The sequence below is a fragment of the Eptesicus fuscus genome, chromosome 8 (genome assembly GCF_027574615.1).
Source record: "Eptesicus fuscus isolate TK198812 chromosome 8, DD_ASM_mEF_20220401, whole genome shotgun sequence".
Taxonomy (NCBI): Eukaryota; Metazoa; Chordata; class Mammalia; order Chiroptera; family Vespertilionidae; genus Eptesicus; species Eptesicus fuscus.
In genome coordinates, this window is record NC_072480.1 from 13,743,980 (window position 1) to 13,770,211 (window position 26,232).

At 46.4% G+C, this 26,232-nt stretch overlaps 1 protein-coding gene across 1 annotated transcript; it reads left to right on the forward strand.

The window, feature by feature from the left end:
* Positions 1–1,184: 1,184 nt before the first annotated feature.
* C8H13orf42 (chromosome 8 C13orf42 homolog) lies at positions 1,185–25,416 on the forward strand. Its single transcript, XM_028161303.2, has 4 exons — positions 1,185–1,598; positions 21,265–21,412; positions 24,044–24,284; positions 25,242–25,416. Exons 1-4 carry the CDS (start codon positions 1,185–1,187, stop codon positions 25,414–25,416), a joined length of 978 nt encoding a protein of 325 aa, XP_028017104.2.
* The last annotated feature ends 816 nt before the right edge of the window (positions 25,417–26,232 follow it).

A 26,232-nucleotide genomic window follows, 5' to 3' on the forward strand; every position in this document is an offset into this window, starting at 1 on the left:
TTTTTTTAATCACAGACCTCTTTGAATATCTGATAAAACCACGAACACTTTCTCTCTCTCTCTCTCTTTCTCTCTCCCTCTTTAAAAAAAGAGCAAAAATAAACCATGCTAATACATACATCCAATAACATTTCACATACAATTTCTGGGGCCTCATAGCCTCTGCTACATACATCTCAGCTTAAGATAATGCCTGTGTGAGAGACTTACAGGCTTCAGCTCTCTGAGCAAAGAAATAGACTGTGTAGGAAAATGAGTGCAACAGTGATGCTTAGCGTTTGCCTGAAAAAAAAATATAGAGGGATATCTGGGAGATTCTAACCTATTCAAATGATGCTCTTGAAAAAAATAGTCTGTGTCTGATCATAACTAGTCTATTTAGCTCAAGCTGAAAATAGCAGGTCTGCCCCGAACATGTGCTACCCTCAGCTGACTGAGGCTTTTATGCAGAAAGTTGTGGTCCGGATACCTGAATCCTCCCATCTCCACAAAGGGCTGCTATCCAGTGACGGCTGAGAGATTTTGTTACGGCAGGTGAGGCGCCTGCAGGGCGCTCTGATGCCTGCTCAGACCCCAGCTTATCGGAGATCTGCAAGCCAACTGCCAATGGCCCTGGCTGTGTGCACCCTGGCCCAGCTCAGGGGACTGGATTTTACCTCAAGCAACACACTGCTTTTGGCTGAGTGGCGTCCTTGCAAAGTAGGATTTCGTTTTGGATACAGGAGTTCAGGACCAGGGCTAGCTCAGCCAAGGTGGAAACAAACGTGCAAATTTATACCAAGATCAAGTCAAATTGAGACCACATCCAGAAACGGAAAAATGAAAAGGAAAGAAAATAGTTAAGCGGGAAAAGCAATGTCACGCGTTCCCCATCCAGCTGGGGCCCTCGATGGAGGAGCACAGAGGGTATTTGCCCCAAATGGTGCTTAGAACCGGCCGGGCACTTGCTTTTAAGCTCAGAGGGCGCTCATCACCTCCTGGGTGACTGGGTATAACGCCCACTCCCATGAGAGATCCCCTGGTTGCCCGCCTGACTGAGCCCGCACTCGCTCCTTGGCTCCCAGCGACCAGAGGCCTCCTGGAAGGAGAGGACGGGAGGCCTGCATGCTGGCTCGCCCACCCCCAGCTAGATCGAGTGGCGGCGCAGGCAGCTGGAAGGCGCCCACGGGGAGAAACCCAGCACCATGCTCAGAAAGCTGCACTCGGTCTTGAACTCCAGGCCGCAAAGGAAGGCGGAGGTGGCCGAGAGCTCCTACTGCGAGGGAGGCCCCCCGGTGCGGCTGATCCGCAGCAGCTCCATGTACGTGGTTGGGGACCACGGGGAGAAATTCAGCGAGTCTTTGAAGAAATACAAAAGCACCAGCAGCATGGACACCAGCCTGTACTACCTGCAGCAGGAGGGCGACCGGGCGTGGATGTACTCTCGCACCCAGGACTGTCTGCAGTACCTGCAGGAGCTGCTGGCCCTGCGGAAAAAGTACCTGAGCAGCCTCAGCGACCTGAAGCCCAAGCGCGCCCACGGCTGCTCCTCCACCTCGTCCAAGTCCTCCAAGGGAGGGAAAAAGGCCCTGGGCCAGCCCGCCTCCAGAGAAATCAAGGTGAGTGCCTGAGCGCCGCTGAGAAGCGCAACTGAGATGAGAATGGTTCCAAGTGCAGCTGAGATGAGAGCAGTTTGGAAGCCGGCTCGTCCAGGCACAGCTGAGTTAAGGCCCACATTCCCAGCGGCGGCTCAGTTGTCCTCCGAGCTCTCCGGGGCGCCCTGCAGCCTGGGGCGAGCGGCGAGTCCCGGGTTGATTCCCCGCGCGGAGGCAGGGGACGCGCAGCTCGCGGGGGCGCAGGGCGCCGCGCGGAGGGCTGGGCTGTGGCGGGGGACGCCTTCATTTGCCGCCCATTTCATGGATGAGATCATACGTGCATGGTGTTTGAGTGACGGCAAATCATTTCTCAACAAATGATTGCTGTTATTGTTATCACTGCAATCACCTCTAAGAGTCCCAGTGAAATGGTATGAACAAGACGTTTCGAATCTCTAGCTGCTCGGCCCCCTCTGAATCCAATAACTGGAGGCGTTGCCCCCTGGGGACCCGCACCCAGGCGTTGTGGGACTTGGGCACAGCCACAGAGAGGCGGCTTTGCTGGGCATTGGAGGCCGCAGGCCACACAGACTGAGCAGGATCTACGTGGAAGAAATAACGTGCATTTATCTGGTCATTTTTACCTGTCCCAGCCTTTGCGTGCAGTACCTTTCTTTGAGCGTTTCAGTGATACCCAAAGACAAGGGGGTAGTGGCTCCCGAGTCTGACAGGACCCCCATTTCTGTATTTCCTCAAATTTTGGTTTAACGCTTGAGGTTTGAGGCTGTTTTGTTATATATTTCCATCCATCGTTTTCCTGCGGGTGGGGCTCTGGGGTTCGCAGCACGCCTGTCTTTCCCACGTCCTGGCTGGCTCCCAGCGTGCCCTGCGGGCCATGCAAGCCCCTTAATGTTGAGTGACTGATTGGCCCACTCTCAAACCTCCAGGCCTGGTCATTCGACTAGTTTTAACTGTCTGCACTTTATCCCAGGTGGGAGCAGTTTAAATAACCAATGTAACTCCCAAAGTATGGCATGTTGGGGCCCATACACAGGTCCTACTCTTAGGTCCCGGTACTGAGCCTGTGCCAGCTAGCTGTAGGTTTGTGGGCCAGCTACCCGTTTCGGGGGGGGGGGGCCCTTCTGATGACAGAGGGGGTTGCAGTGACTTCTGGACTCCCTTTCAGCTTGAATGTCCTGGGGTTCTAGGCTCTGGTTAGGGTCCCTCTGGGCACTACGCTTTCCTGCAGAATGGAGTCCTTTCTTTGTAGACTGGAGCTCCCTTCCCCTCCCTGCTCCCTGCCTGGTCCGGCTGTCTGTCTGAAGACGGAGAGAGGGTTAGAGGCAGAGCGAGCAGGAATGGCTGTGAGGAGGCCACAGGCACAGTGCAGTGTATGATTTCCTCGGGAGCTGCCTCTTACCATGGTGTGACCAGAAAGAGTTTTAAAAAGGACTTCGAAGTCAGTCAGAACAAGGCCTGAATTTTAACTCTGTACCTACCAGTGGAAGCTGTGTGCCTTTGTCAAGTTGCGTTTCCGTCTCTGAGCTTCTGTTTCGGTAGTGCGCGTATGGAAGGAAGAGTCCGCCTTGCGAAGGGGAAGCAAGATCCTGCCTGTGGTAGGCCCTGGCACATGCTCAGCAGCTCAGCGCTGACTGACTCAGGAATGTAAGGCGCAGCCTGTAGACAAGGGCTCTCCTCATCGCTCCTAAAGCAAGAGCTGTAGCTGGCGTCCTGAGAAACATCGGTGCAGGCTGCCTGTCCTCGGAGGGCAGGCTAGCAAGGCGGCTTGGGCCTGCGTGGCTCTCTGCACAGCAGGGGCAGGGGCCCAGGAGAGCGCCTTCCTTCTGGAATGTCATCGGTAGGAAATGATGTTCAAGGTTTAGGGAAAACAACGTATTTTTTCTTGACCCTCAGTTATGTGAATTGTCTCCCCAAATCATGTTTCAATCCTAGCACCTCAGAAGGTGAACTTTTTGGGGAAAAGGGTGATTACAGATGTAATTTAGTTAGTTAAGGTGATGGCGCGTTATTAGGGTGGGTCCCTAATCCAGCATCACTGGTGTCCTCATAAGAAGGGGAAATCGGGACACGTGCACACAGCAGGGAGGATGCTGTGTGAAGACCGCACTTACGCTGCCACACGCCGAGGGAACGCCAGAGCTGGGAGAGGGGCCAGGGCCTCCCTCCCCAGCACTGACAGAGAGCACAGCCCTGACCCCCTGGCCTCAGACTTCTGGCCTCCAGAACTGTGAGAGAATACATTTCTGTTGGTCTAGGCTGCCCAGTATGTGGTACTCTGTAATAGCAGCTCTAGAAAATGAATACAGCCCTCTATAGAATCAGCCTTTCTCTTCTCAAACATTAGCCTAACACACCTCTGTTTTAGCATTTATCATGTCCTACTGTGGCTGTTAGCTTGTGTAGCTCCCTTGGTGTACTGCCGTGAGCTTGATGAAGCTAAAACAGTATCTTTGTCATTTTCCTAACCCAGAGCATAGTGGTGAGTACTTACTGGTCACTTGTGCATGCTTTATAGACGAAAAGCCTGCTGTCTTTCATGTGTAGCTCATGGGCGAGCTGGCCTTCCTGTAGGGAGTGAGCAGTGTTCCCTGTGGTTCTGGACACCATGGTGAACCTTCCCTCCCTCCATCTCTCCCTCCCTCCCTCCCTCCCTCCCTCCATCTCTCCCTCCCCAGGTTCCCCTGTCTCTCTTCGGGGGGGAAAATAACGGCTTTAAAATGATTTTGTTTAAAACTCTCAGTAAGAAGTAAATTTTAGATGTTGATCCAGTTTACCCAAACACACAAACAAAACAAAAGTTCTCTGTTTGGTACTCTGATGTTTTTCAAAGTATTCTGTACTAATTTTTAAATGTTGGTCATGACACACTAAATTGATTTTACAAGCCACTACTGGGGCAAGACTCAGAGTTTCTCACAGCCTGGAGTGAGGCATTCCAGCAGGCCCCGTTGAAATGCTGACGCATGTCTAAGGAAGGCATGACGCACTGGGGTGCCAAGGCGTCCGTTAGCCTCACTCCCAGGAAATGCTGAGACCTGGAAGGGCACCCACGTGGGGTGATGGAAGGAGGAAGTGAAGTGAGCCTGGGGTGAAGGTGGGAAGACCCCTGGGATTGCATGACCATGACGGGTCCTGGCCAGGCCCTGGGCAATCTGCTCCTCCGTCAGAATAAGAGGGAATTACAAAAATGAATAAATCGCACTTTTCGCAACATTTTAAATCAAACCAAACATCTCATATCCGAGGAGTTGTGTGTCAGTGTTGGGCATGGGGTGCAATTTGGGACTCATTGTTTAAGTGACCAAATGTTAGCATTTCCAACACAGAGCAAAGTTCACGTGGAGGAAGGATGGCATGTTTGAATAGCCCTGGAACTTCTGAACCGATAGGGCAAGGCCACCAGACCCCCTGCCCTGGGCGCTGGGGCACTTCTGCCATCGAGGAGCAATAGTGGGGTCTCCTTCACACCCACCTCCCCTGCTCCTGTGCTGAAACCCGGGCACAATTAGGAACAATCAGCAGTCACTCCAGACTTCTAATCCTCCTCCAAACCCGAGGTGTTGAGTGCCAGCCCCACACTGCCGATGAAATAACTGGGGCTCAGACACAGCAGGTGCTTTCTGTAAGGCTGTGATCTGATGGAGAGGGAGCCAGCCTCTATCGTGCCAGAACTCACACTCCTGTTCGTGTATCCATGGCACCTTTCCATTGGAAAACATATTTGTGTCTGTGTAATATGTCAGGTGCGGGAGCCTGCACCTCAGGATGAGATGAGGCTGCTTCATCCTGCACATCTGGGCCAGCGGAGTCCCCCCCGCCGCCCCCCCGCCCCTGCCCCGGGCCCCGCACGGATTCCACGCTCTGGTGAAGCTCCCCCATGAGGCAGCATGGCCTGGGCATCTTTGTGCGGGGAGACCTGGACCAGAAGCACCACAGGAAGGCACGCTTTAGGCCCTCTCCTCTCCGCAATCCACGAGTAAAATCCCCACTCTCTTGACACCTTCTCTTCACATGGCTAACTCCGATTCCACTTTTACTCTTGGTCTCCATAACACTGAAATATTGAGTTTGTACTACTTACTCTCGCACAAGGAAGAAAGCTGGGGGACAGCGTGAGCACTGCTGCAACAGGAACTTGGTAATGGGTCGGTACTGTGTCCTCAAATCATTTCAACAGAAATACGTCCACACTTCCCAGCTCATTCTTTGAAGTATCTGAGTGAGCCGCACACCAGCAGAATAAGGTAGCAACAGAAGTTGGAAAATCAGGAGAAAAAATTCATCAACAGAAAATCAAAATAATATGCAGATCATGCAGCTAATTCAGCTGCTATAGATGAGCTTTGGATTTAACGCTGCACTTTCTGGAAGTTACAATAAAAAGAGAGCTGAACTCATTTCAAAACTCTGACTATCTGAGAGGAAGAACCATACCCATTACTTAGGGTAAGTGAGATTTTCCCCAGATTTAAATCTCAAAATTCTCATATGAAACTTGATACAGGGAACCATGTGTGATGTGGCTGGTAATTCCCTCAATAATATTTTAGAAACAATTTTATCAATACATATATCATTAATTCATTCTTCACTCATCAACACATATTTATTGAGCATATACTATGTGTCAGGGACTATTCTAGATACTAGTGAGCAAGTCAAAGTCCCTGTCCTCATGGGTGATCCCCCTTGGGGAGAGCGAGGCAATGCACCGGTGCACAGGGTTTTGGTGGCATTGTCTCAGGGCCCTGCTGGGACAACCAGGGGTGCGCATTGCACAGGTCTTAGTGGGGCCTGGGGAGTGGTACGAGGCTTCTGCTGGTGCCTTCTGGACCCAGCAGAGAATTCAGATGCCAGAGGCATGGATGGATGACATACCCTTCCAAGATTTCGTCAAAATCCTCTGACTACGTAGCTTATCCTATGAAAGAAAAATGCCTGTAAAAATTAAAAAGTTGTTCTAGGGTGTTTTTTGCAATTCCCCTCTCCCCTCATCCTAGCATCTTGAAAAGACATGACTGGGACCTGGCTGGCATTGGCCTCTGCATGTTCCTCCCTCACCTCTGGTTCCCCGGGTAATTTCATCATGATGCTGGGAGGGTCTGTGGGCTACCTCACTTTTCTCTTTTCACTACTCCTCATAAGCATCACTTCTCTTAGCTAGGCTTTCTTTTCTTTTCTTTTTAAATAATGGCTTTAATTCACATGCCATAAAACTTACTTGTTAAAGTGTATAATTAAGTGATTTTTAGTATATTCAGTGTTGTGCCACATCACTACTATCTAATTCCAGACATTTTCATCACCCATTTTAGCTTACTTTTTCTTGTTGTAGAAAAATAAACATAATATAAAATTGACCACTTTAAACATAGCACTTCATGGTTTCTTAAATGAGTGTTTTTTAGTGTCTCCAGATTATGGGCAATTAAGTTCATCACAGTTAATGAATTTTTAAGAAATTAGGTACTTTTCTTTGAATGATTTTATATAAATTTCTTTTAAATATAAATGTATAGCTTTTCAGATTGTTAATTATCAGATAATAACCAGAATTCTTCATACTAGACTTCCTTGAACTTTTCCAAATTACCATTTATATAAACCCAAAATAATTCACCCAAAAGTATATATTAAACCATCCTATATAATAAAAGCCTAATATGCTAAGTGTCTGGTCATCTGGTTGGTCATTCAACCAATCAAAGCATAATATGCTAATGATATGCTAAGGCTGCTCAACTGCTTGCTATGACGTGCACTAACCACCAGGGGGCAGATGCTCTGATCAGTAAGTTAGCTTGCTGCTGGGGTCCTGCTGATTGGGACTGAGCAAGATGGGCCAGACATACCCTGGAACCCTCCCATGGTCCCCCTCCGCTGGCCAACCTCTTGCAACCCTCCCCGGCCCTGATTGTGCACCAGTGGGGTCCCTCAGCCTGGCCTGTGCCCTCTCACAATATGGGCTGAGGGACCCCCCACTCCTTGAGTGCATGAATTTCATGCACCAGGCCTCTAGTAATTAATATATTATATTTTAGAATATTATATAAATATATATTTTTAGAATTTTACATAATATATTGGTAGTAAACTAGAAAATGAGTTCCTTAAGAGGTCATGGATGCTCTAAAAATAATTTATTTAGGAATTAGGAGAATCTATATAATAAAGAGCCAGGGTCATAATGACCTTTAGGACTGAAGGCTCAACCAGACTAGAAGTCAGTGCTGGGTTGCCGTGGTGACCCAGCACTGACTGGGGCCACTGCCGATGCCCCGACCCAGCACTGACTGCCTAGGGGGCTATGGATCAGGCAGCCGTTGATCAGAACTTGCCTTTCTTTCCCGGCCTGGCCAACAGCCATGCCTCCATTTCTCTCCAGGCCTCCACTGGGGCTGCTGATCAGCCCCGCCTTTCTGATCAGGCCCCGTTGATAGGCCCAGAGATGCTGACTAGCATAGAAAACAACCAATCAGAACCAAATCTGGGTCAACTGTGAGGACCTAATGGCTGCTTAGGAGGTGGAGCTTTTGACGCTGACTGGCATAGAAACTGACCAATCAGAACCAAATCTGGGTAAATGTAAGGAGCCAATGACTGCCTACGAGGTGGAGCTTTTGACGCTGAATGGCATAGAAACTGACCAATCAGAACCAAATCTAGGTCAACTGTGAGGAGCCAATGGCTGCCTACAAGGCAGAGCTTTTGACGCTGACTGGCATAGAAACTGACCAATCAGAACCAAATGGCTGGCAGAGGAGGGCAGTTGGGGATGAGATCAGGCTTGCAGGGGAGGACAGTTAGGGGTGATCAGGCAGGCAGAGGCAGTTAGGGGCAATCAGGCCAGCAGGGGAGAGCAGTTAGGGGCGAGATCAGGCCAGCAGGGGAGGGCCACTGGGGGCAAACAGGCTGGCAGGGGACAAGATCAGGCCAGCAAGGGAGGGCAGTTAGGGGCAATCAGGTAGGCAGACAGAGAGGTTAGGGGTGATCAGGCAGTCAGGCAGAGGGGTTAGGGGCAATCAGGCAGGCAGGCAGGTGAGTGGTTAGGAGCCAGTGGTCCCAGATTGTGAGAGGGATGTCTGACTGCCTGTTTAGGCCCTATCCCACATCAGGCCTAAACTGGAGGTCAGACATCCCCTGAGGGGTCCCCGATTGGAGTGGGTGCAGGCTGGGCTAAGGGAACATCCTCCCCCCACCCCCCATGCATGAATTCCATGCACCGGGCCTCTAGTCTATATATATAAAAACCTAAGCGACTGAACAACCGAATGACCGGTAGCCTGGTTGCTATGACATGCACTGACCACCAGGGGGCAGATGCTCAATGCAGGAGCTGCCTCCTGGTGGTCAGTGTGCTTCCACAGTGGGAGCGCCACTCAGCTGACCAATGGGCGCCAGACACAGGGCTCACAGCTGGCCGCTGCAGCCCGGAGACCACAGCGGAGCGTTAGTGAGCCTACCAAGCAGTGGTGGCAGGTGCAGTGGGGCTGGGATGAGCAGGAGCAGCAGGCAGGAGTGGCAGGCAGTGTTGGACTGCTGGTTTTGGCCCGATTCCCACAGGCTATGCCGAGGGACCCTAAGGGCCTCTAGTGTTTCTATAAAAGGTTGGACAATTATTAATTTTTTAAAAATATAAAATAGTCTTTTAAAGTAAAAGACTTAAAATTTATTTTTATACTAGTGGCCCAGTGCACGAAATTCGTGCACTGGGGGTGGGGGGATGTGTTCCTTAGCCTGGCCTGTACCCTCTCCAATCTGGGACCCCACAAAGGATGCCCAACTGCCGGTTTACAGGGATTGGGCCTAAACCGGCAGTTGGACATCCCTCACACAATCCGGGACTGCTGGCTCCAGCTGCTCACCTGTCTGCCTACCTGCCTGATTGCCCCTAACCACTCTGCCTGCCAACCTGCTCGCCCCCAACTGCCCCCCGCCTCTGGCCTGCTCGCCCCCAAATGCCCCCCCACCAGCCTGCTCACCCCCAACTGCCCCCCCCCTGCTGGCCTGCTTGCTCCCACCTTCCCTCCCCACTGGCCTTATCACCCCCAACTGCCCCCCTGCTGGCCTGCTCACTCCAAACTGCCCCCCCCCGCTGTCCTGATCACCTCCAACTGACCCCCATTGATGGCCTGCTCACCCCCAACTGGACCCACTGTTGGTCTGCTTACCCCCAATGGCTCCTGCCGTCCCATCCTGGCCTGATCACCCCCCAGCGACCCAAGGTCCCAGCCCCTCTTTTTTTTCTTTTTTTTTTTTCAGCGTCTCCTTGAGTGGAGGCCAGGACCAGCTGGAAGCAAGTATCTAGGATTTATTTATTTTCTATAATTGAAACTTTGTAGCCTTAAGTGGAGGCCAGAGCCGGCCAGGGCGGGTGGGAAGCTTGGCTTCCTCCATCGCTGGGGGCAACCCAAGTCTCCTGCTTGCTCCAGCTCTATGGCTGGCTGAAAGCTTGGTTGGGTTAATTTGCATACTCTCTCCTGATTGGCTGGTGGGCGTGGCTTGGTGTAGCAGAGTGATGGTTAATTTGCATGTTTCTCTTTTATTAGTGTAGATTAACCATTTAATTTCAAAGTGTACACTTCAGTGGCATTAAGTACATACACAATGTGGTGTAGCCCACCCCATTTCCAGAACTTTTCATCATCCCAAAGAGAAATTCCATATCCATTAAATAGCAACTCCCCACTTTCCCTACCCCCATCCCTCTAACAGTTAAGCTCTAGTCTACTTTCTGTCTCTATGACTTTGCCGATTCTAGGAACCTCATATAAGTGGGGTCATACTGTGACTGGCTTTTCTCACCTAAAGTAATATTTTCAAGGTTCGTCCATGTTGTAGCATGTGTCAGAACTTCCTTTCACTGTATGACTGACCAGTTTGGGTATTGATGGGAAGTAAAGAGGACATATTCCAGATTGTGCTCTGACTGACCAATGCTCACGGAGGACAGCTCCTCCTATTTTAAGGCCAGGTGAACCGGTCAACAGCCAGCATCCTCCTGCAAGAACTGGACCACATAAGAGAAGAGCCTCAGGGAGGCTGGCCATGGAGTCAGGGCTGGCCCAGGGAGGCAGTCTGGGGTTGGCTGTGGTGCCCCATGGAACATTGCCCAGATGGTTTGGCCCAGACATTTTTCGAGGCCAGGTTACCAGTCTCCTGTGGATCATCTGGTTCTGAGCAGCTTGGATTCCTAATTTGTCTGCCTGGATGAACTAGCTGCAAAATGTATACCCCTCACTGCACCACCACCTCACCCTCCCGCTGCTCCAACTAAAGAAATTCACCTGCTATGTTTTACTTTTTATTTATTTTTAAAAAATATATTTTATTGACTTTAGAGAGGAAGGAGAGGGAGAGAGAGATAGAAACATCAATGATGAGAGAGGAGGAAATATTGCTTGTCTGCCTCCTGAATGCCCCCTACTGGGGATCAAGCCCACAACCCAGGCATGTGCCCTTGGCTGGAATCAAACCTGGGACCCTTCAGTCCGCAGGCCGACACTCTATCCACTGAGCCAAACCAGCTAGGGCTCACCTGCTACGTTTTAAAAGAATCAGTGGAATTCTGGAAAATGCCTGACAAAAGTGATTGATTTTTATTTAAAGTAGTTTTATTCTGCAGTAGGTAGCTTTCAGAATAAATTTTTTATAGACTCCACTCAATCTTATTTCATGAAATAAGACCATGTCAACAGCAAATAGAAGATTCTTCTCCTCTTTGGCAGGAGAGTATGAATTCAACCTAATTAGCCATATATAATTGCATATGGGAAGGGAAGCAGGTTCTGGATCTGTTTACATGGCTGAGAAATATTTTTCAGATCTGATGGGGAGACTTTATGCAAACACAGTGATATTAAAATGCAGGCTTTCTTGAGCATCAGTTACTGGATGGGGGTGGAGTCTGTATCCCGTGGTCTATGGTTTGCAGAACTGAAAGGCAGTAAAAATTCAATATGAGCTGCAAAGAATATTTCATTATGCTTTGGAGAACTTTTCACAAGATGACAGACAGTATAAGAATGATTGATAACAGAGTATTTAATTCCTGTAGCCCCTCTCAGACCACTAGGTGGGTGATTATATTTTCTAATCTATCTTCCAGGCACCTGCTGGAAGCAATATTTCCTCCTCCCTTATTCCTCGCCATCACATTCTGGTCACCTGGCTGACTTCCTGTCTTTTTTAGACAGCAGAAAAGCACTTCCCCAGGAAGTCATTTCTCACAGTCACACTCTAATTCAGTGGATTTCCCTCCTCCCTGTGTCTGAGCCCCAACTCAGCACTCAGCACCCAGCACTCAGTACTCAGCACACAGCACTGTAATGGTCAGTTCATTTGTTATTTCTGCTACTGGCCATTAGTTCACTGTGTGGAGGCACTTTGTCTTATTTATTTTTTTATCTCCAACCTCTAGCAAGGCTCTGGGCACATAGTAGATGTTCAATAAACCAATAATCTGAGAATCTCCAACTATAATCTAAGAAGGAAACTTACAAAGTTTGTTGGAAGATCTGGAAAAATAATAGGTCTGTGGTTCCCAGTGAGTGGAAAATTATCTTTTGTTTTTAATGGCGTAAAATACAGTTTGAGTATATTCATATGCAATCAGATCCTGATAATTAAAACATCCAGTCTATAATGGATCAGAACTCACCATTCAAAGGACACTTTTTTAGTTAAACATTTTTTTCTAATGATAAAGTTGCATTTCTTCATTAAGTAAAATTTGTAAAATACAGAAGAAAATAAAAATAACTTAGAAACCTATCATCCAGAGATAATGACTATAAAATATATAGGTATATTTTATTTCAATCATTTATTTTCTGTATTTTTGCATATATGTATATTAGGATTGTCAGATAAAATAAAGGATGGCTATTTAAGTTTGAATTTCAGATAAACAATAGATCTTTTAAGTATAATTATGTCCATGCAATATTCGGTATATATTTATACTAAAAAATTATTCATTGTTTATGTGAAATTGAATTGTCATTCTATATTTTTATTTGCTAATTTTGGCCATCCTAATGTATGTATATGTATGAATTAACTAAATTTGGTCCATACCATATACTTTTTATAATTCCTTTTTCAGTTAGTATTTTATATTGTCGGTTCTTTCCCATCTCATTAACTAGTTTTTGAAAACTCAAGATTTAATGGCAAAAATTGTAACAGTTTAGTCTTTAAACAGTTGTTAAAAATTATAAGTACACTAGAGGCCTGGTGTACGAAATTCGTGCACAGGGTGTGTGTCCCTCAGCCCAGCCTGCACCCTCTCCAATCTGGGACCCCTCAAGGGATGTCCGACTGCCCAATTAGGCCCGATCCTACTGGGCCTAAATGGGCAGTCAGACATCCCTCTCACAATCCAGGACTGCTGGCTCCCAACTGCTTGCATGCCTGCCTTCCTGATTGCCCCGAACCGCTTCTGCCTGCCAGCCTGATCACCCCCTAACCACTCCCCTGCCAGCTTGATTGATGTCTAACTGCTCCCTGCCAGCCTGATTGCCCCAAACTGCCCTCCCCTTCAGGCCTGGTCACCCCTAACTGTCCTCCACTGTAGGCCTGGTCCCCCCCAACTGCCCTCCCCTGCAGGCCTGGTCCCCCCAACTGCTCTCCCCTGCAGGCCTGGATCCCCCCCAACTGCCCTTCCCTGCAGGTCCAGTCACCCCCAACTTCCCTCCTCTGCTGGCCTGGTCACCCCTAACTGCCCTCCCCTGCAGACTTGATCACCCCCAACTCCCCTCCCTTGCAGGCCTGATCCCTCCCAACTGCTCTCTCCTGCTGGCCATCTTGTGGTGGCCATCTTGAGTCCACATGGGGACAGCCATCTTTGACCACATGGGGGCAGCCATCTTGTGTGTTGGATTGACAGTCACTTTGCATATTACTCTTTTATTAGATAGGAATAGAGGCCTGGTGCACGGGTGGGGGCCGGCTGGTTTGCCCTGAAGGGTGTCTCGGATCAGGGTGGGGGTTCCCTTGGAGCGTGGGGCAGCCTGAGCGAGGGGCCTGTGGTGGTTTGCAGGCTGGCCACGCCCCCCGGTGACCCAAGCGGAGGCCCTGGTATCTGGGATTTATTTATCTTCTATAATTGAAACTTTGTAGCCTTGAGCGAAGGCCAGGGTTGGCCAGGAAGCTTGGCTTCCTCCATTGCCAGAGAAACCCAAGCCTCCTGCTTGCTCCGTGGCTGCAGCCATCTTGGTTGGGTTAATTTGCATACTCACTCCTGATTGGCTTGTGGGCATGGCTTGTGGGCATAGCAGAGGTACAGTCAATTTGCATATTTCTCTTTTATTAGTGTAGATACATCTTACTCTATGTCTATAGGGCATTTTTAGCAGTGATACCTGGAAGTGTAATTAATGGATAAAGAATAAAAGGTCAATTATTTTTAAAGATTCTTCTTCATATTGCTTTCATAAATACTTTAAAATTTACACTTTTATCAACAGTGTGTTAGAAAGTCCTCTTTTTTAATTTTAAAAATTATATTTATTGGGGTAACATAAAATTATATAGGCTTCAAGTGTACAATTCTATGCTACATCATCTGTTTATTGCATTGTGTGCCCACCACCTGAAGTCACATTTTCCTCTGTCACCATATATTTGACCCCCTTTACACTTTCAACTTCCTCCACCTTCCTTCTCTCTAGTAACCATCATACTATTATCTGTGTCTGAGTTTGTTTTTACTTGTATTGTTTCTTCAGTAGTTGATTTCAGTTTTACATTCCACATATGAGTGAAATTATAAGGTTCTTGACTTTTTCCATTTGAATTATTTTGCTTAGCATGATATTCTCAAGATCCATCCATTTGTCACAAATGAGAAAGCCCTTCATATTGCTCTTTATTAACACCAAGTATCGTCATTAATTTTAAAAGTTTACTGATATAACTGCATTATTTTATGTGCTTTTTTTTTTTATTATTGCTTGAGCAAAGAATGACCCTTTTATTTTATTAAACCAATTTCTTATAAATGGATTGTCCATTTATTTCTTTGGAAATTTTCTTTCGGTTCTATTAAGGATTTATTATTTACTTACGTAAAATGTTTTTATACTAAGTATATGAATACATTGTCTGCCATGTATGTTAAAAATACTCTAAGTTATTATGTATCTTTTAATTTAATTTGACATATTTGAAGTACAAATACTACTGATGTTTATGTAGTCAAATTATCAATTTTTGTCTTTGATAGTTCTTCCATTACTCTCATGCTTAGAAAGTCCTTCTATGCCTCAAAGTCAATTGCATATTAGCCATTTTTCTCCATTTTTAATAGTTCCATGAAAATAAAACATCCCAATTCTTTTGTCTATCAGCAATTTATTTTGACATGTAGTAGGAAGTGAGAATTCAAATTGAATTTTTCCCAAGTAGCAAAGTTTTCCAACACCATTTATTGACAAATCTATCCCTTCTCTTTATTGGATTGTGATGTTTCACTTATTGGATGTAAAGATTTTATACTATGTTTCAAGAATGTTAATTCAATTCTATCAGTTTTGCTTCTAATGGTTTGATAAATGATAAAAAAAAATTTCACTCAGTGTTTTGTTGAAGTGAAATGACCATTTAGATGATATTTAAGAAGTGGAGTTACCAGGTACTAACAACAACAAAATGACCTGAAGATTATAAAGCTGGGAGATAAAAGACTAAGCCTATCAGCCTGTGAGTTTAGAACCTCTAATACCAAAGACTGAAGGTGTGCAGCTATGCTTCAAAATGATTGTAATGTTTTGTTATGACAGGTAATACCCAGGCTTAGTTATACTAGAGTTTGTGACAAACTTCTCCCTTCTTTTTTATCTTTTTGAGCTGATTTTTTCAGCTCCATTATCTGCTTCACTGATTTTCAACCCCCTCAGCTGTGGCCAGTCTACCACTTAGCTTATCCATTGAAACTTTGTATGTGGGTATGTGTATGTGTGTATTTAAGTTTCAGTGATTATATCTTTTACCAAGTTATTTCTCATATCTACAATTCTTGTTTCATTAACTCACATTTTCCCCCCCCCCCCAAACTCCTATTCAACTATGGATACATATTTTCTTAGGTGTTCTAAATAAAAGGGATAAGGTACTAGTAAATATCTATTTGTACTTGGCCTTGAAAGTCTATCAAGAGGATGGTAGAAGGCAAAATAAATGAATTAGTCAGAGCTTTCAAGGTTTGTCCTTAAAAGCTTCTTTTAATGATATTAAATTGCTTGTGAATAAATTTAAGCTGTTTTGCCTTTCATTTCACCCAGCTGATCCAAGAGAAAATGATCTCTTCAATCCACGCTCTCAATTATATTGACATTCAGATTTCCAGGTATTATTAGTTCAAGAGAGTATTATCAGTACTCCATAAAGATAAGGAGTGCAGCACAGCCAGTTTGGTTCAGTTGGTTAGATGTGGTCCCGTGCACCAAGAAGTGGCCAGTTTGATTCCTGTCAGGGCACATTTCCTGGGTGGCAGGCTAGATCCCCAGTAGGGGCATGCGGGGGTAGGAGGGCAGCCCATCAATTATGTTTCTCTCTCATCCATGTTTCCTATCTCTCTCTTCCTCTCCTTCTCTCTCTCTAAAAATCAATAAAAACATATTTTTAAAGAAATATAAGAAATACAGAGTTCTCAAAATTTGCCAAGTTAAATCCAAAGGTATACATTAACAACACGCAAACTGGTTGGAAAATGTAAACATTAGGTAATGGCATGTATACAACATACATTCTTTCACTCAACAAATATTTATTACTCCATACCAGCCATCAAAATAGGTGCTTGACATTCATAGATGAAATGTTAATTCATCTGCCCTGACACGGCCCATACTATAATCTGAAGCTGCAATTCTCAGCATCACTCTCTGCACCACACTGGTGTGTTGGGGTTCCTTGGACGAGAAAGAGGTAGAAGTGCAACCAAGAATGTTGGGAGTATGTGTGCTGGACAACTTGTCTCATGCGTACAAGAGCTGGCAGTGAGCATTGATCAGCAGAGTATTTTCTGTGAGTGTTATTTGCCAAAGCGATCTCAAAGAAGAGGTTACGCTGTACCACTGGTCTTCTTGGGGCTATGAAGGTATCTGCTCACAAGGAGCAGGACACGAGCATAGAGAAAAGGCGCCTGGGACTGTTGGCTACAACGAGCCAGTTGGCCCTCTGAAAAGGTGAGGAAGGTTGCCAAGTAGGAGAGGGGAGAAGGAGGCTAGGTGTTCAGTGGTGTTCCTCTTGGCTTTGGGTGGGTTTAGAATGTCCCCCTACCCTACCCTCTGAGAAAAATATTGTTGTTTACAACTGGAAGTTTATTTTGTAGAAACCAAATCTCTTGCAAACAAATACTGACAGATCCCAGAAGAAAACAGATCGGAGAAGGCCAGGTACCCAGAGGTCAAGTGAAACCAGCAGGATAGCAGCTGATACGAAATGCAGAAAAATACCATAAACTGCTTTGAGGGGCTCAGAAGTTAACATGAGAAGTAAGTGGAGTTTGGTTTGGAAAAGTGCAAAGATTTCCATCTGGGCAAAGTAATCTGAGACGCAGGCCTAGAGTGAGGGGGTGGGACAGGGAGGCTTGGAAAAAGATAACCCCAAGGCCACCGAGGGTGAAATGTGAAAGGCAAACTGGAGTGGAGTCGGCAATGCAATACAGATGCTTTCAGAGAAAGTTCCTTCCCCGTGGGGCTGCTGTGGGGCTGCTGAAGCAACATGAGCTCTGTGAAACTCAGGCCTCACCAGGGGCCACAGGCTGCAGGCCGCATTACACGCAGCCTTTCCAAAGGAGTCTTTAAAACGTTCCGGCTAGAAAAAGTCAAGTTCGAAGAGAAGCAATACACTTTTACCTGGAGTTCTGAGTTCAGCAAGGGAGGACTATTTTGGATCTCACCAGGGGTCTTGATCACTGACCTCCCGTTTGATACCACAACCTCTTTGTAAAGTAGATTTTCCTGTCTTATTAGCCTGGGCCCTGAACCTTGAGCCTCAGTTGATGCAGTCGTTGTGCTAGTGGTATCTGTGAGTGTTGACCAAGAGAATGTCCTTGTAGAGGTGAGAAAGGGCCATGGGAGCTATGGGAAGGTGGAAGAAGCTAGATTCAGCCATGGGTCCCTCCCCCATCCTGGATCCCTCTCCCATCTTGGGTCCCTCCCCCATGCCTGGGTCGCTCCTCCATGCCCGGATCTCTACTGAGTGGTGGTTCTTAACTGCTGTGCATTGGAATAACTTGATTATTTAAAGTAATTGGTCTGGGAAAGGGCCAGGTATAGCTATTCTTTAAGAGCTCCCAGGAGATCCTGATGTCTAGCTGGGATTGGGCTGGACTGTCACAGAGTCACCCTGACAGGGTTAAGAGGGAGGCATCCCTTCACTGCCTCCCAGGCCATGCACTTAGACCTGGCCAAGGGCTGGTGCTTTCATTTACAGGGAAGGAAGGCAGGACTAAGTAAGGAAGGGAAGCAATTATTTATTCATTTACATGTATGTATGTCCCTACATGAAGGGCTTGGAGGGAACTGCTTACACAGGTATGTATGGGCCAGCCACAAATAATGTAACCAGAGTGTCCCAATATCTCACTCTCCAGCCAGGCCGGGATCCAAAAGCTGTTAATAGAAACAAATTTTGTAATGTTAATGTACTGCATGACTCAACAGAGACCCCAGAAGTGGGACCTAGATAATGGGACTCTTCAGTGTCGTCCAAGGAGCTTGTCAGTGTCTCCAGCTGTGCCCAGGGAGGCAATCTCTACTCAGCAGAGCAGAAAGGGCAAGGCATGGGAGAGAGGTCTGAGTCTTGAATCCTAAAGCTTGAAGTTTTGGAAACAACCAACATGTTTGAATATTTGGAATGACTAACAAGTGTGCAGCTGAAAGGGCCTGCCCATCAGTGTTGACAGAGAGTTCAGTGGCTAAAGTGGTTTATTTTTTAATTTGTGAGGATGTTCGGGAGATTCATGAGAGGCCACAGTAAAGGGCTTATGTTAAATTAACTAATGGTAGTGTGCTTGCTGTTTTCTAGGCCTTTGGTAGTTAAAACACCAAAGAGTCTCTTCTAAACCCTTCTAAGTGAAAGTAACTGCTTTGGGCTGCTCTTAGCTGATTGCCAGAGTCTACTTCCTGGAGACGTTGAGGAATGAGCAGCTTACATCAATTGCAGGTTGACCCAGATGAAAAAGAATGTGATGCCCACATGCAAGAATGAGACCCTTGTATTAAGCCAAACACTGATGGTAGTTGCTACTGGAGACTGTGAGACATCTTCTTCGTGCAGAGATGGCTTTTGAGATGCAAAAACCTATGCACCTGGCATTCCTCTTAAGTAATATTCGTTCTTCCTTTGCGGCCCAGTCCAGATGTGTGGCTTTCTTCAATCTTTGTTTCTCTCTCTTCCACTTCACAAAAACAATCTCTGAAATGTTATGTGGGATGGTAGAATTAGGAAAGTGGTCGCCATGGAGAAGAAGCTGTCTCAACCAAGTCTTTTTTTTTTTTTCCACATTCAGTATTATTTGTATTAATTTCAGGTGTGCAGCATAGTGGTTAGACAATCATATACTTTACGAAGTGTTCCCTCTGATATTCTCAGTACCCACCTGACACCATACATACTTAATACAATTATTGACTACATTCTCTATGCTGTTACTTTATTTTACATCCTTATGACTATTTTGTAACTGTCAACTTGTACTTAATCCCTTCACCTTTTTCACCCAGTCTGCTAATAATCAGTCTGTTTTTTGTATCTATGAGCCTGTTTCTGTTATGTTTGTTCATTTATATTGTTCTTTAGATGCCACATGTAAGTGAAATCATATGGTATTTATCTTTCTCTGACTGACTTATTTCACTTAGCATAATACTTTGTAGGTCCATCCATGCTGCTGCAAATTATGAGGTTTCATTCTTTTTATGGCTGAGTAATATTCCATTGTTATACGTACCACTGCTTTTTAATTCACTTGCCTATTGATGGGCACTTGGGTTGTTTCCATATCTTGGCTATAGTAAATAATGCTGTGATGAACCTAGGGGTGTACCTATTCTTTCAAATTAGTGATTTGGGTTTCTTCAGATATACATCACAGAAGTGGAATTGCTGGGTCATATCAGCCAAGTTTTGGTAGATGAGTGGGAGTCAGCCAGATGAGACAACCAAGGCAGAGGGACCAACAAGAAAAACCACAGGGAGGATAACAGAATATTGATTGCCTATATTGATGATCCCTCCTGTCATCCGACTGCAGGGAGGATGCCTGGTGGCCTGGCCTGCTGTGTGCATAGAGACTTTCTAACTGTCCATCAGTCCCACACCCCTCTCCCCGCCCTTGTTGTGTCTGGTGTTGTCCAGTCTGGAGCATTTTCAGTTCCCAAGGTTCAAAATGCCCCCTCCTCAGCTGCTTCCCCACCCAGGAAGCTCTGGAAGGCCAGGCCCTCTGCTCTATTACATCAATGACCCTCCTTCCACTGCTTGCCAACTGCCAGGCGCTTTTGGAAATCTGTCTTTTGCTGATGGCCTCTCGCTGTTCTCTTTGTCATTGGAGTTTCTGCTTTCTCCCCTCCTTGCTTTCATTTTAGTGGGCTCTTTGAAGAAGGAAGGATGACTTCATTTGGATGGCTTTCCACTTTTAACAAAAATGATTTAGGTGTATATTGTGGTTCTTCAATATTTTCTGTTAAGAAAAAAATTCTTGATTTAAAAATGCTTTCTAATAGTACAAAATACATACATTTCACCAAAATCTTGTACATACATTTCCCAACATGCTAGTCTGGAATTAAATCATATGTATTGTTAATACCATCCCACTTCCAAAATGCCCATATAAAACAAAGAACTCTACACCTCTACACATGGTCAATCAAAATAGCCCAGGGTAACACATATTGTCCCTTCTGAGTTCTCTATTTCCTAAATTCCTCAGGGAACTTTTCACTGGTTCATGCATTGATTCTTGTGCTGTCAGCTCTCCATTGAAGTTTACGGTGGTGCTTGAACTTCCATGATGTCAGTCACTTGTGACCCTTGGTGGGCTCTTGGGATGATGAATAAGATCCTGGAGGAGAAGGAAGCAGGACAGAGCCCGGAACCCAGTTAGGTACTCAGAGTATTTTTATTAACTACTATATATTTTATTTCTTAGACTTTTTGAACAATGATACCAATTTTTCTTCAATTTATTCCATGAATTGGGCCCAATTTTGTTCACTTTAGGCACTGACAATTTTTAGGGATTAGTTCCAACATATCTTGTCCTCTCTTTCCTGCTGTGAGCATCTCATCACCTACCTAAGAAACTGTATCATTGCCTAATTGGGTGTTTATCAGCAAGGAAGGCCAAAGGAAAACTAAGTGTTTCGTCTAATGGTTAATAACCATCTGTGACCAAGAGAGGCAGTTCTTTTCATCCTTCCTCTCTCCCTCCTTGAGGTAATTGGAAATCCATTGACTTATAGCAATGCAGGTGTGGAGTATCTACCTTCCTTCCAGAGTACTTATCCAAATTTCCCTTCTAAACCCTGAAGATTTATAACTCCACACACATTTAGTTTCAGCAATATTTAATTCTATTTGGCAGTTATGCCTGACCTGTGTGAGGGCGCTGAGGTTGGCTCAAGCAACTCTCTCTCCTCCCCTTCTCCTGTAGCAGAAAGCAACCCCCAAGAAATACTCGCAGTTCAGCGCGGACGTGGCAGAGGCCATCGCCTTCTTTGACTCCATCATTGCAGAGCTGGATACAGAGAAACGGCCACGGACTGCCGAGACAGACCCCCCAAACGAAGATGTGGACTTTGATGGTGAGTGCTATCCCTGGGGGCAGCAGGGGGGTGGGTTGTAGTCTCTGAAGAGGACTTATCAGATGGGCTATCAGGAATCCTACCTCCCCGTTACAGGGAAACTCAGATCTGCCAGCCAGAGCCTGGCCCTGAGCTTGGACTGCTCTTGGGCGTGCCTTGCTTTAGTTGTCTCTGCTGCCACTGCCTCAGCCTGCCCCTTCAACACTTGAGATCATATTTGGGCAAAAACTCCTTTCCTGTGGTCCATTGCCACAGCTGAGACAGGGTGACACTTTTGTAAGAGCCCATGAGCTAACGTAATAGAAAAATGATTAAATGAAGGCGTTAGATGGGGAGTTGCTGTTAAATGGGTATAGAGTTTCAGTTTTGCAAGATGAAAAGATTCTGGAGATCTGTCACTTAACAATGCAAATATACTCAACATTACTAAACTGTACACTAAAACATGGTTAAAGTGGTAAATTTTACGTTATTTGTATTTTACTACAATTTTTTTAAAAAGAAAGAAAAGAGGGCAAACAAATTATATTTGAAAATTCAGCTTCTGACCCTCCCTGAGCTAGTGTGGCCATGGGGCAGCACCAGCTGTTAGACACAACTCTGACCCTTCACCCACTTTGTCACCCCTCTGCACCCCTCCCCCCAGCACTACCTCTGTGGCCCTCATGAGCCACCACGCCTCGAGGATGTGTAAGGCAAGAGAGGGCAAGCGACAGGGGGTAGGGGAGGCTGGGGAAAGGTCAATGGGGGGGGGGGGGAGAAAGGAGATATATGTACTACTATATGTAATACTTTAAACAATAATAAATAAATAAATAAATAAAAGAGAGGGCCAGGGTGCTTGTCCAGGCCTAGCATGGAGCCTGGAGAGGGAGCGAGGTGAGGACTGCGGGTGACACTTCTCCCTGTCTAGGTATGTCACGGCTCTCTGCTGGTGGAGAGCAAAGAATTCAACCATGTATGAGTTGAGCCCACTTTTATTTATTTATTTTTTAAATATATTTTATTGATTTTTTACAGAGAGGAAGAGAGAGGGACAGAGAGTCAGAAACATCGATGAGAGAGAAACATCGATCAGCTGCCTCCTGCACACCCCCTACTGGGGATGTGCCCGCAACCAAGGTACATGCCCTTGACCGGAATCGAACCTGGGACCCTTGAGTCTGCAGGCCGACGCTCTATCCACTGAGCCAAACCGGTTTCGGCAGTTGAGCCCACTTTTAAATTCCATTACTCCACTGTCAGTTTTTTAATCTTTGACTTGCCTCCCATCAGGTAATTAATGATGGTTTTATTTAGGGCTCACTGAGATATCAACTTTTGGCACTAATACTAAATTGTTCTTAATTATTTAATGATCAAAATATTACATTCTTGTTGTTCTGGCCTTGATTGACCTTAATCTGTGAGGTTTCTGTTCTCACTGAGTTCTGTGGAATTTCCCAGGTTACTCCTGCTCTCCAAGCTCACTGTACCCTGCAGGGCAGCTGTCTGCCCTCCTCTCTCACAAGCCCCTTCAGTCCCTGACAAAGACCGGCCCACTCCCCAGGAGTCAAACCTAGGAATCCAGGACACTGGTGAGAGGACAACAAAACCCACCGAGGATACGAATGTCATCTTCGTAGTTGTTTTGAAAATGGCTTTATGGTTTTTCTCTGATAACCACAGTAGCATATTGTAAATCAAAAGAGTACTAGTAAACAACACATCAAAGCATAAAGAAGAAAGTAAAGAATATGACCTGAAATGCTATCACCCAGAAATAGTAATTACTATTAACATTTTGGTGTATGTCTTTTCAAAAAGGCTTTAAACAAAAATACAGACTCACTTGATTTTTTAAAAACAAAAATAGGATCTCTTTGCTATTTTGTCATCTGCTCTTTTCATCTAAGAATTTACAATACAACATTGGCATCTTTCCAAGTTAGTAAATATAAACCTATGTTCTTATTTTTATATGTTTTTTTAAAATTTATTTTATTTTATTATTATTATTTTTTTAAATATATTTTATTGATATTTTACAGAGAGGAAGGGAGAGGGATAGAGAGTTAGAAACATCGATGAGAGAGAAACATCGATCAGCTGCCTCCTGCACACCCCCCACTGGGGATGTGCCTGCAACCAAGGTACATGCCCTTGACCGGAATCGAACCCGGGACCTTTCAGTCCGCAGGCCGACGCTCTATCCACTGAGCCAAACCAGTTTCGGCTAAAATTGATTTTAGAGAGAGGGAGAAAGAAAGAGGAGGGAGAGAGAGAGAGAAACATTGATGATAAATTTCAATCAGCTGCCTCCTGCATGCCCCATACTGGGGACTGAGCCCCCAACCCAGGCATGTGCCCTGTTTGGGAATCAAACCAGCGAACTCTTGGTTCAATCAACTGAGCTGCACCCGCCAGGGCTGTATGTTCTTATTTTTGATTGACACACAATTTCCCATTGTATTCCTACACCATAACTGCAGTCAAATCAGCCCCTTTGCTTGGTTCTCCAGTCCTTCCTAGGAACTCACTGCTGTGTATATGCGTTTGTTTTAAGTTCTCACTCCTGTCCACGCTCCCTGTTGCCTCTGCTCCTCCCAGTGGTGAGTCCTCCTTTCCAGGGCCCCTGTTTCTCTCTTCCAGTGGCCACCAGCTCCCGGGAGCACAGCTTGCACTCCAACTGGATCCTGCGGGTGCCGCGCCGGCACTCTGAGCACATGGCTGTGCACACCATACACACGACGGACAGCCAGTTTCGAAAGAGCACGGAGCGCAGGACCATTGGCACTCAGAGGAGACTTGAGAGGCACCCCATTTACTTGCCCAAGGCTGTGGAAGGGGCATTCAGCACTTTGAAATTTAAGCCCAAAGCCTGCAAAAAAGAGTAAGTGCTTGGGCCACAGAGTATAACCAAAATGTCTTCATGTCCTCCAGACTCTTGGGGTGGTTTTTAAGGTGCCTTGAGCCCCCATCCTATGTGCTAAAAATTGTTCTTGTGTATTTTATTTTTTTTTTGGATGGAAGTCTTAGTTTAAGAATGTTTTCTATTATATACACTAGCCTGGTTCACTGTTGTCACCTCTCCAAACTGTTGCTTCAGCTCTGGATCTACCTCCCTTTCCTTCTGCCTACTTCGTCCTCCTGCTCTGTGCCATCCTCTTTCCTCGTTTCCCCTCAATGCCACGGACACACTGCGTCCTGCACGTTTTCAGTGGGAGTTTGGGGTTGAAGAGGGCATAGCACCAGCTGGAACCAACATCAAACCAATTAGATGTCCCTGACTTAGAACGGCCTTGGCCAGGCGCGGGTGGGGAGCTGCTTGCTGGCTGGATCCCTCTTGCCCACATTTCTCAACCCCCCTCTCTCCAGGTCCTTCTCTCCCAAGACCAGTGACCATCTCTAGCCCCAAATTCCCGTGACCTGCTCATTGAGAGCAGTAAGTGCTCTCTTGTTCTGGCCAACCCAGGCCACACTGGGGGACCCCACCTTGGGGTTCCATCTACACTCATCCACCTGTTTTTCTCTGTTTTTACAAGAGCTATTCAACTCTGGTGGATTCAGGGGTTTCTAAATAACATTTTCCTCCCATAATAACGAGCCATGTACAGAACATATCAAAACCGAGGCCCAGCCCTCATCACCCACCTTTCTCCTTCAAGCCCAGCTCGAGGTCCAGCTGAGGTCCATCCACAGTCCCCATAAGGACACTGCTTTGTCCTCCACAAGGCCCAGCACTCGGGGAGTATCTAGTGGCCTCCACTGGAGGGCTAAAGCAGAGCATCCCTTCTCTGTGCAGCTGGCCAAGCCCAACGTAACCTCCCTGCTGCCTTCCTCCCTCCAGCCTGGGGAGCTCCAGACGGATCCTCTTCAACTTCTCCAGAGAAGACGTGGAATGGGATGCGGAGCTCTTTGCGCTGGAGACGCTGGCATCTCCCGGGGAGGACTACTTCGAGACAGAAAACCCCAAAGGACAGTGGCTGCTTCGAGAGCGACTCTGGGAGCGGACAGTGCCCTGACTCCCTAGGCCCTTCAGCCTGGCTCAGGTTGGGTCTGTGAGAAGCTGTCTGCTTTCAGCACAGAATGGGGTGATCGGTAGAGTTAAAAACAGGAACGGTAACAAAGTCAAGTCCATGAGCACACTGCTGGTGCCCAGTTAGTGCCAATTGTACCACAGCCTCCCAGAGGACTTGCTTTGCAGACTTTGGGAGCTGGTCTTTCCCTACACAGGCAGGTTAGCTGGTAGTGGCAGCCTGGCGGGTCTTGAACAGCAGAAGGAATGGAAGGCCTTGAGTGGGAGTGTCCAGGCTCGCTCCCTGGCCTGCCCTGGCCTGTTCTAGCTTTCCATGCATCTATCCAAGTGGCTGCTAGTGTCATGCTTTGTACAGGGATTAATCTCACCCAGGGATTTCTGGGCCAACGTTTTCAAAGGGGAAGTTTCTCTACGAGGCTCAGATACACTCTGGGTATGCACTGAGATTGCCTTTTTTGGTGCAGAACGCAGTTCAAGAAGCAGTTCCTTTCACTCCAACACTTTTCACAATGTTCTGGAAATTTCTACTAAATTAGGCTAAAGATGAGTTCAGTGCCCTGGCAGTGGAATGGGAGAAAGAATGTGTCGGGCACTGTTTTGAGGCCATGCTATCTCCCCCAGACCCAAAACACAGCTCCACTTTTCATAGGCAGTTGGCTGGGGAAGGGAAGGAGAGAAATGAAGTGGTGCTTTTTATCCTAGATACCCATGCAACCAGGTTATGTTTCTCTCTTTCCCCAATTAAGAGGACAATTAAATCACTCAGTTCTTTTGGACTAGAAAAGCTCTCTGTATTTCAGAA

Excerpts from the sequence above, each read along its gene's own strand:
- C8H13orf42 (XM_028161303.2), top strand. The coding sequence starts at position 1,185 with ATGCTCAGAAAGCTGCACTCGGTCTTGAACTCCAGGCCGCAAAGGAAG. Across the intron at positions 1,599-21,264 it reads CCGCCTCCAGAGAAATCAAG|AAAGCAACCCCCAAGAAATA; the intron begins GTGAGTGCCTGA and ends CTCCTGTAGCAG. Across the intron at positions 21,413-24,043 it reads CGAAGATGTGGACTTTGATG|TGGCCACCAGCTCCCGGGAG; the intron begins GTGAGTGCTATC and ends TCTCTCTTCCAG.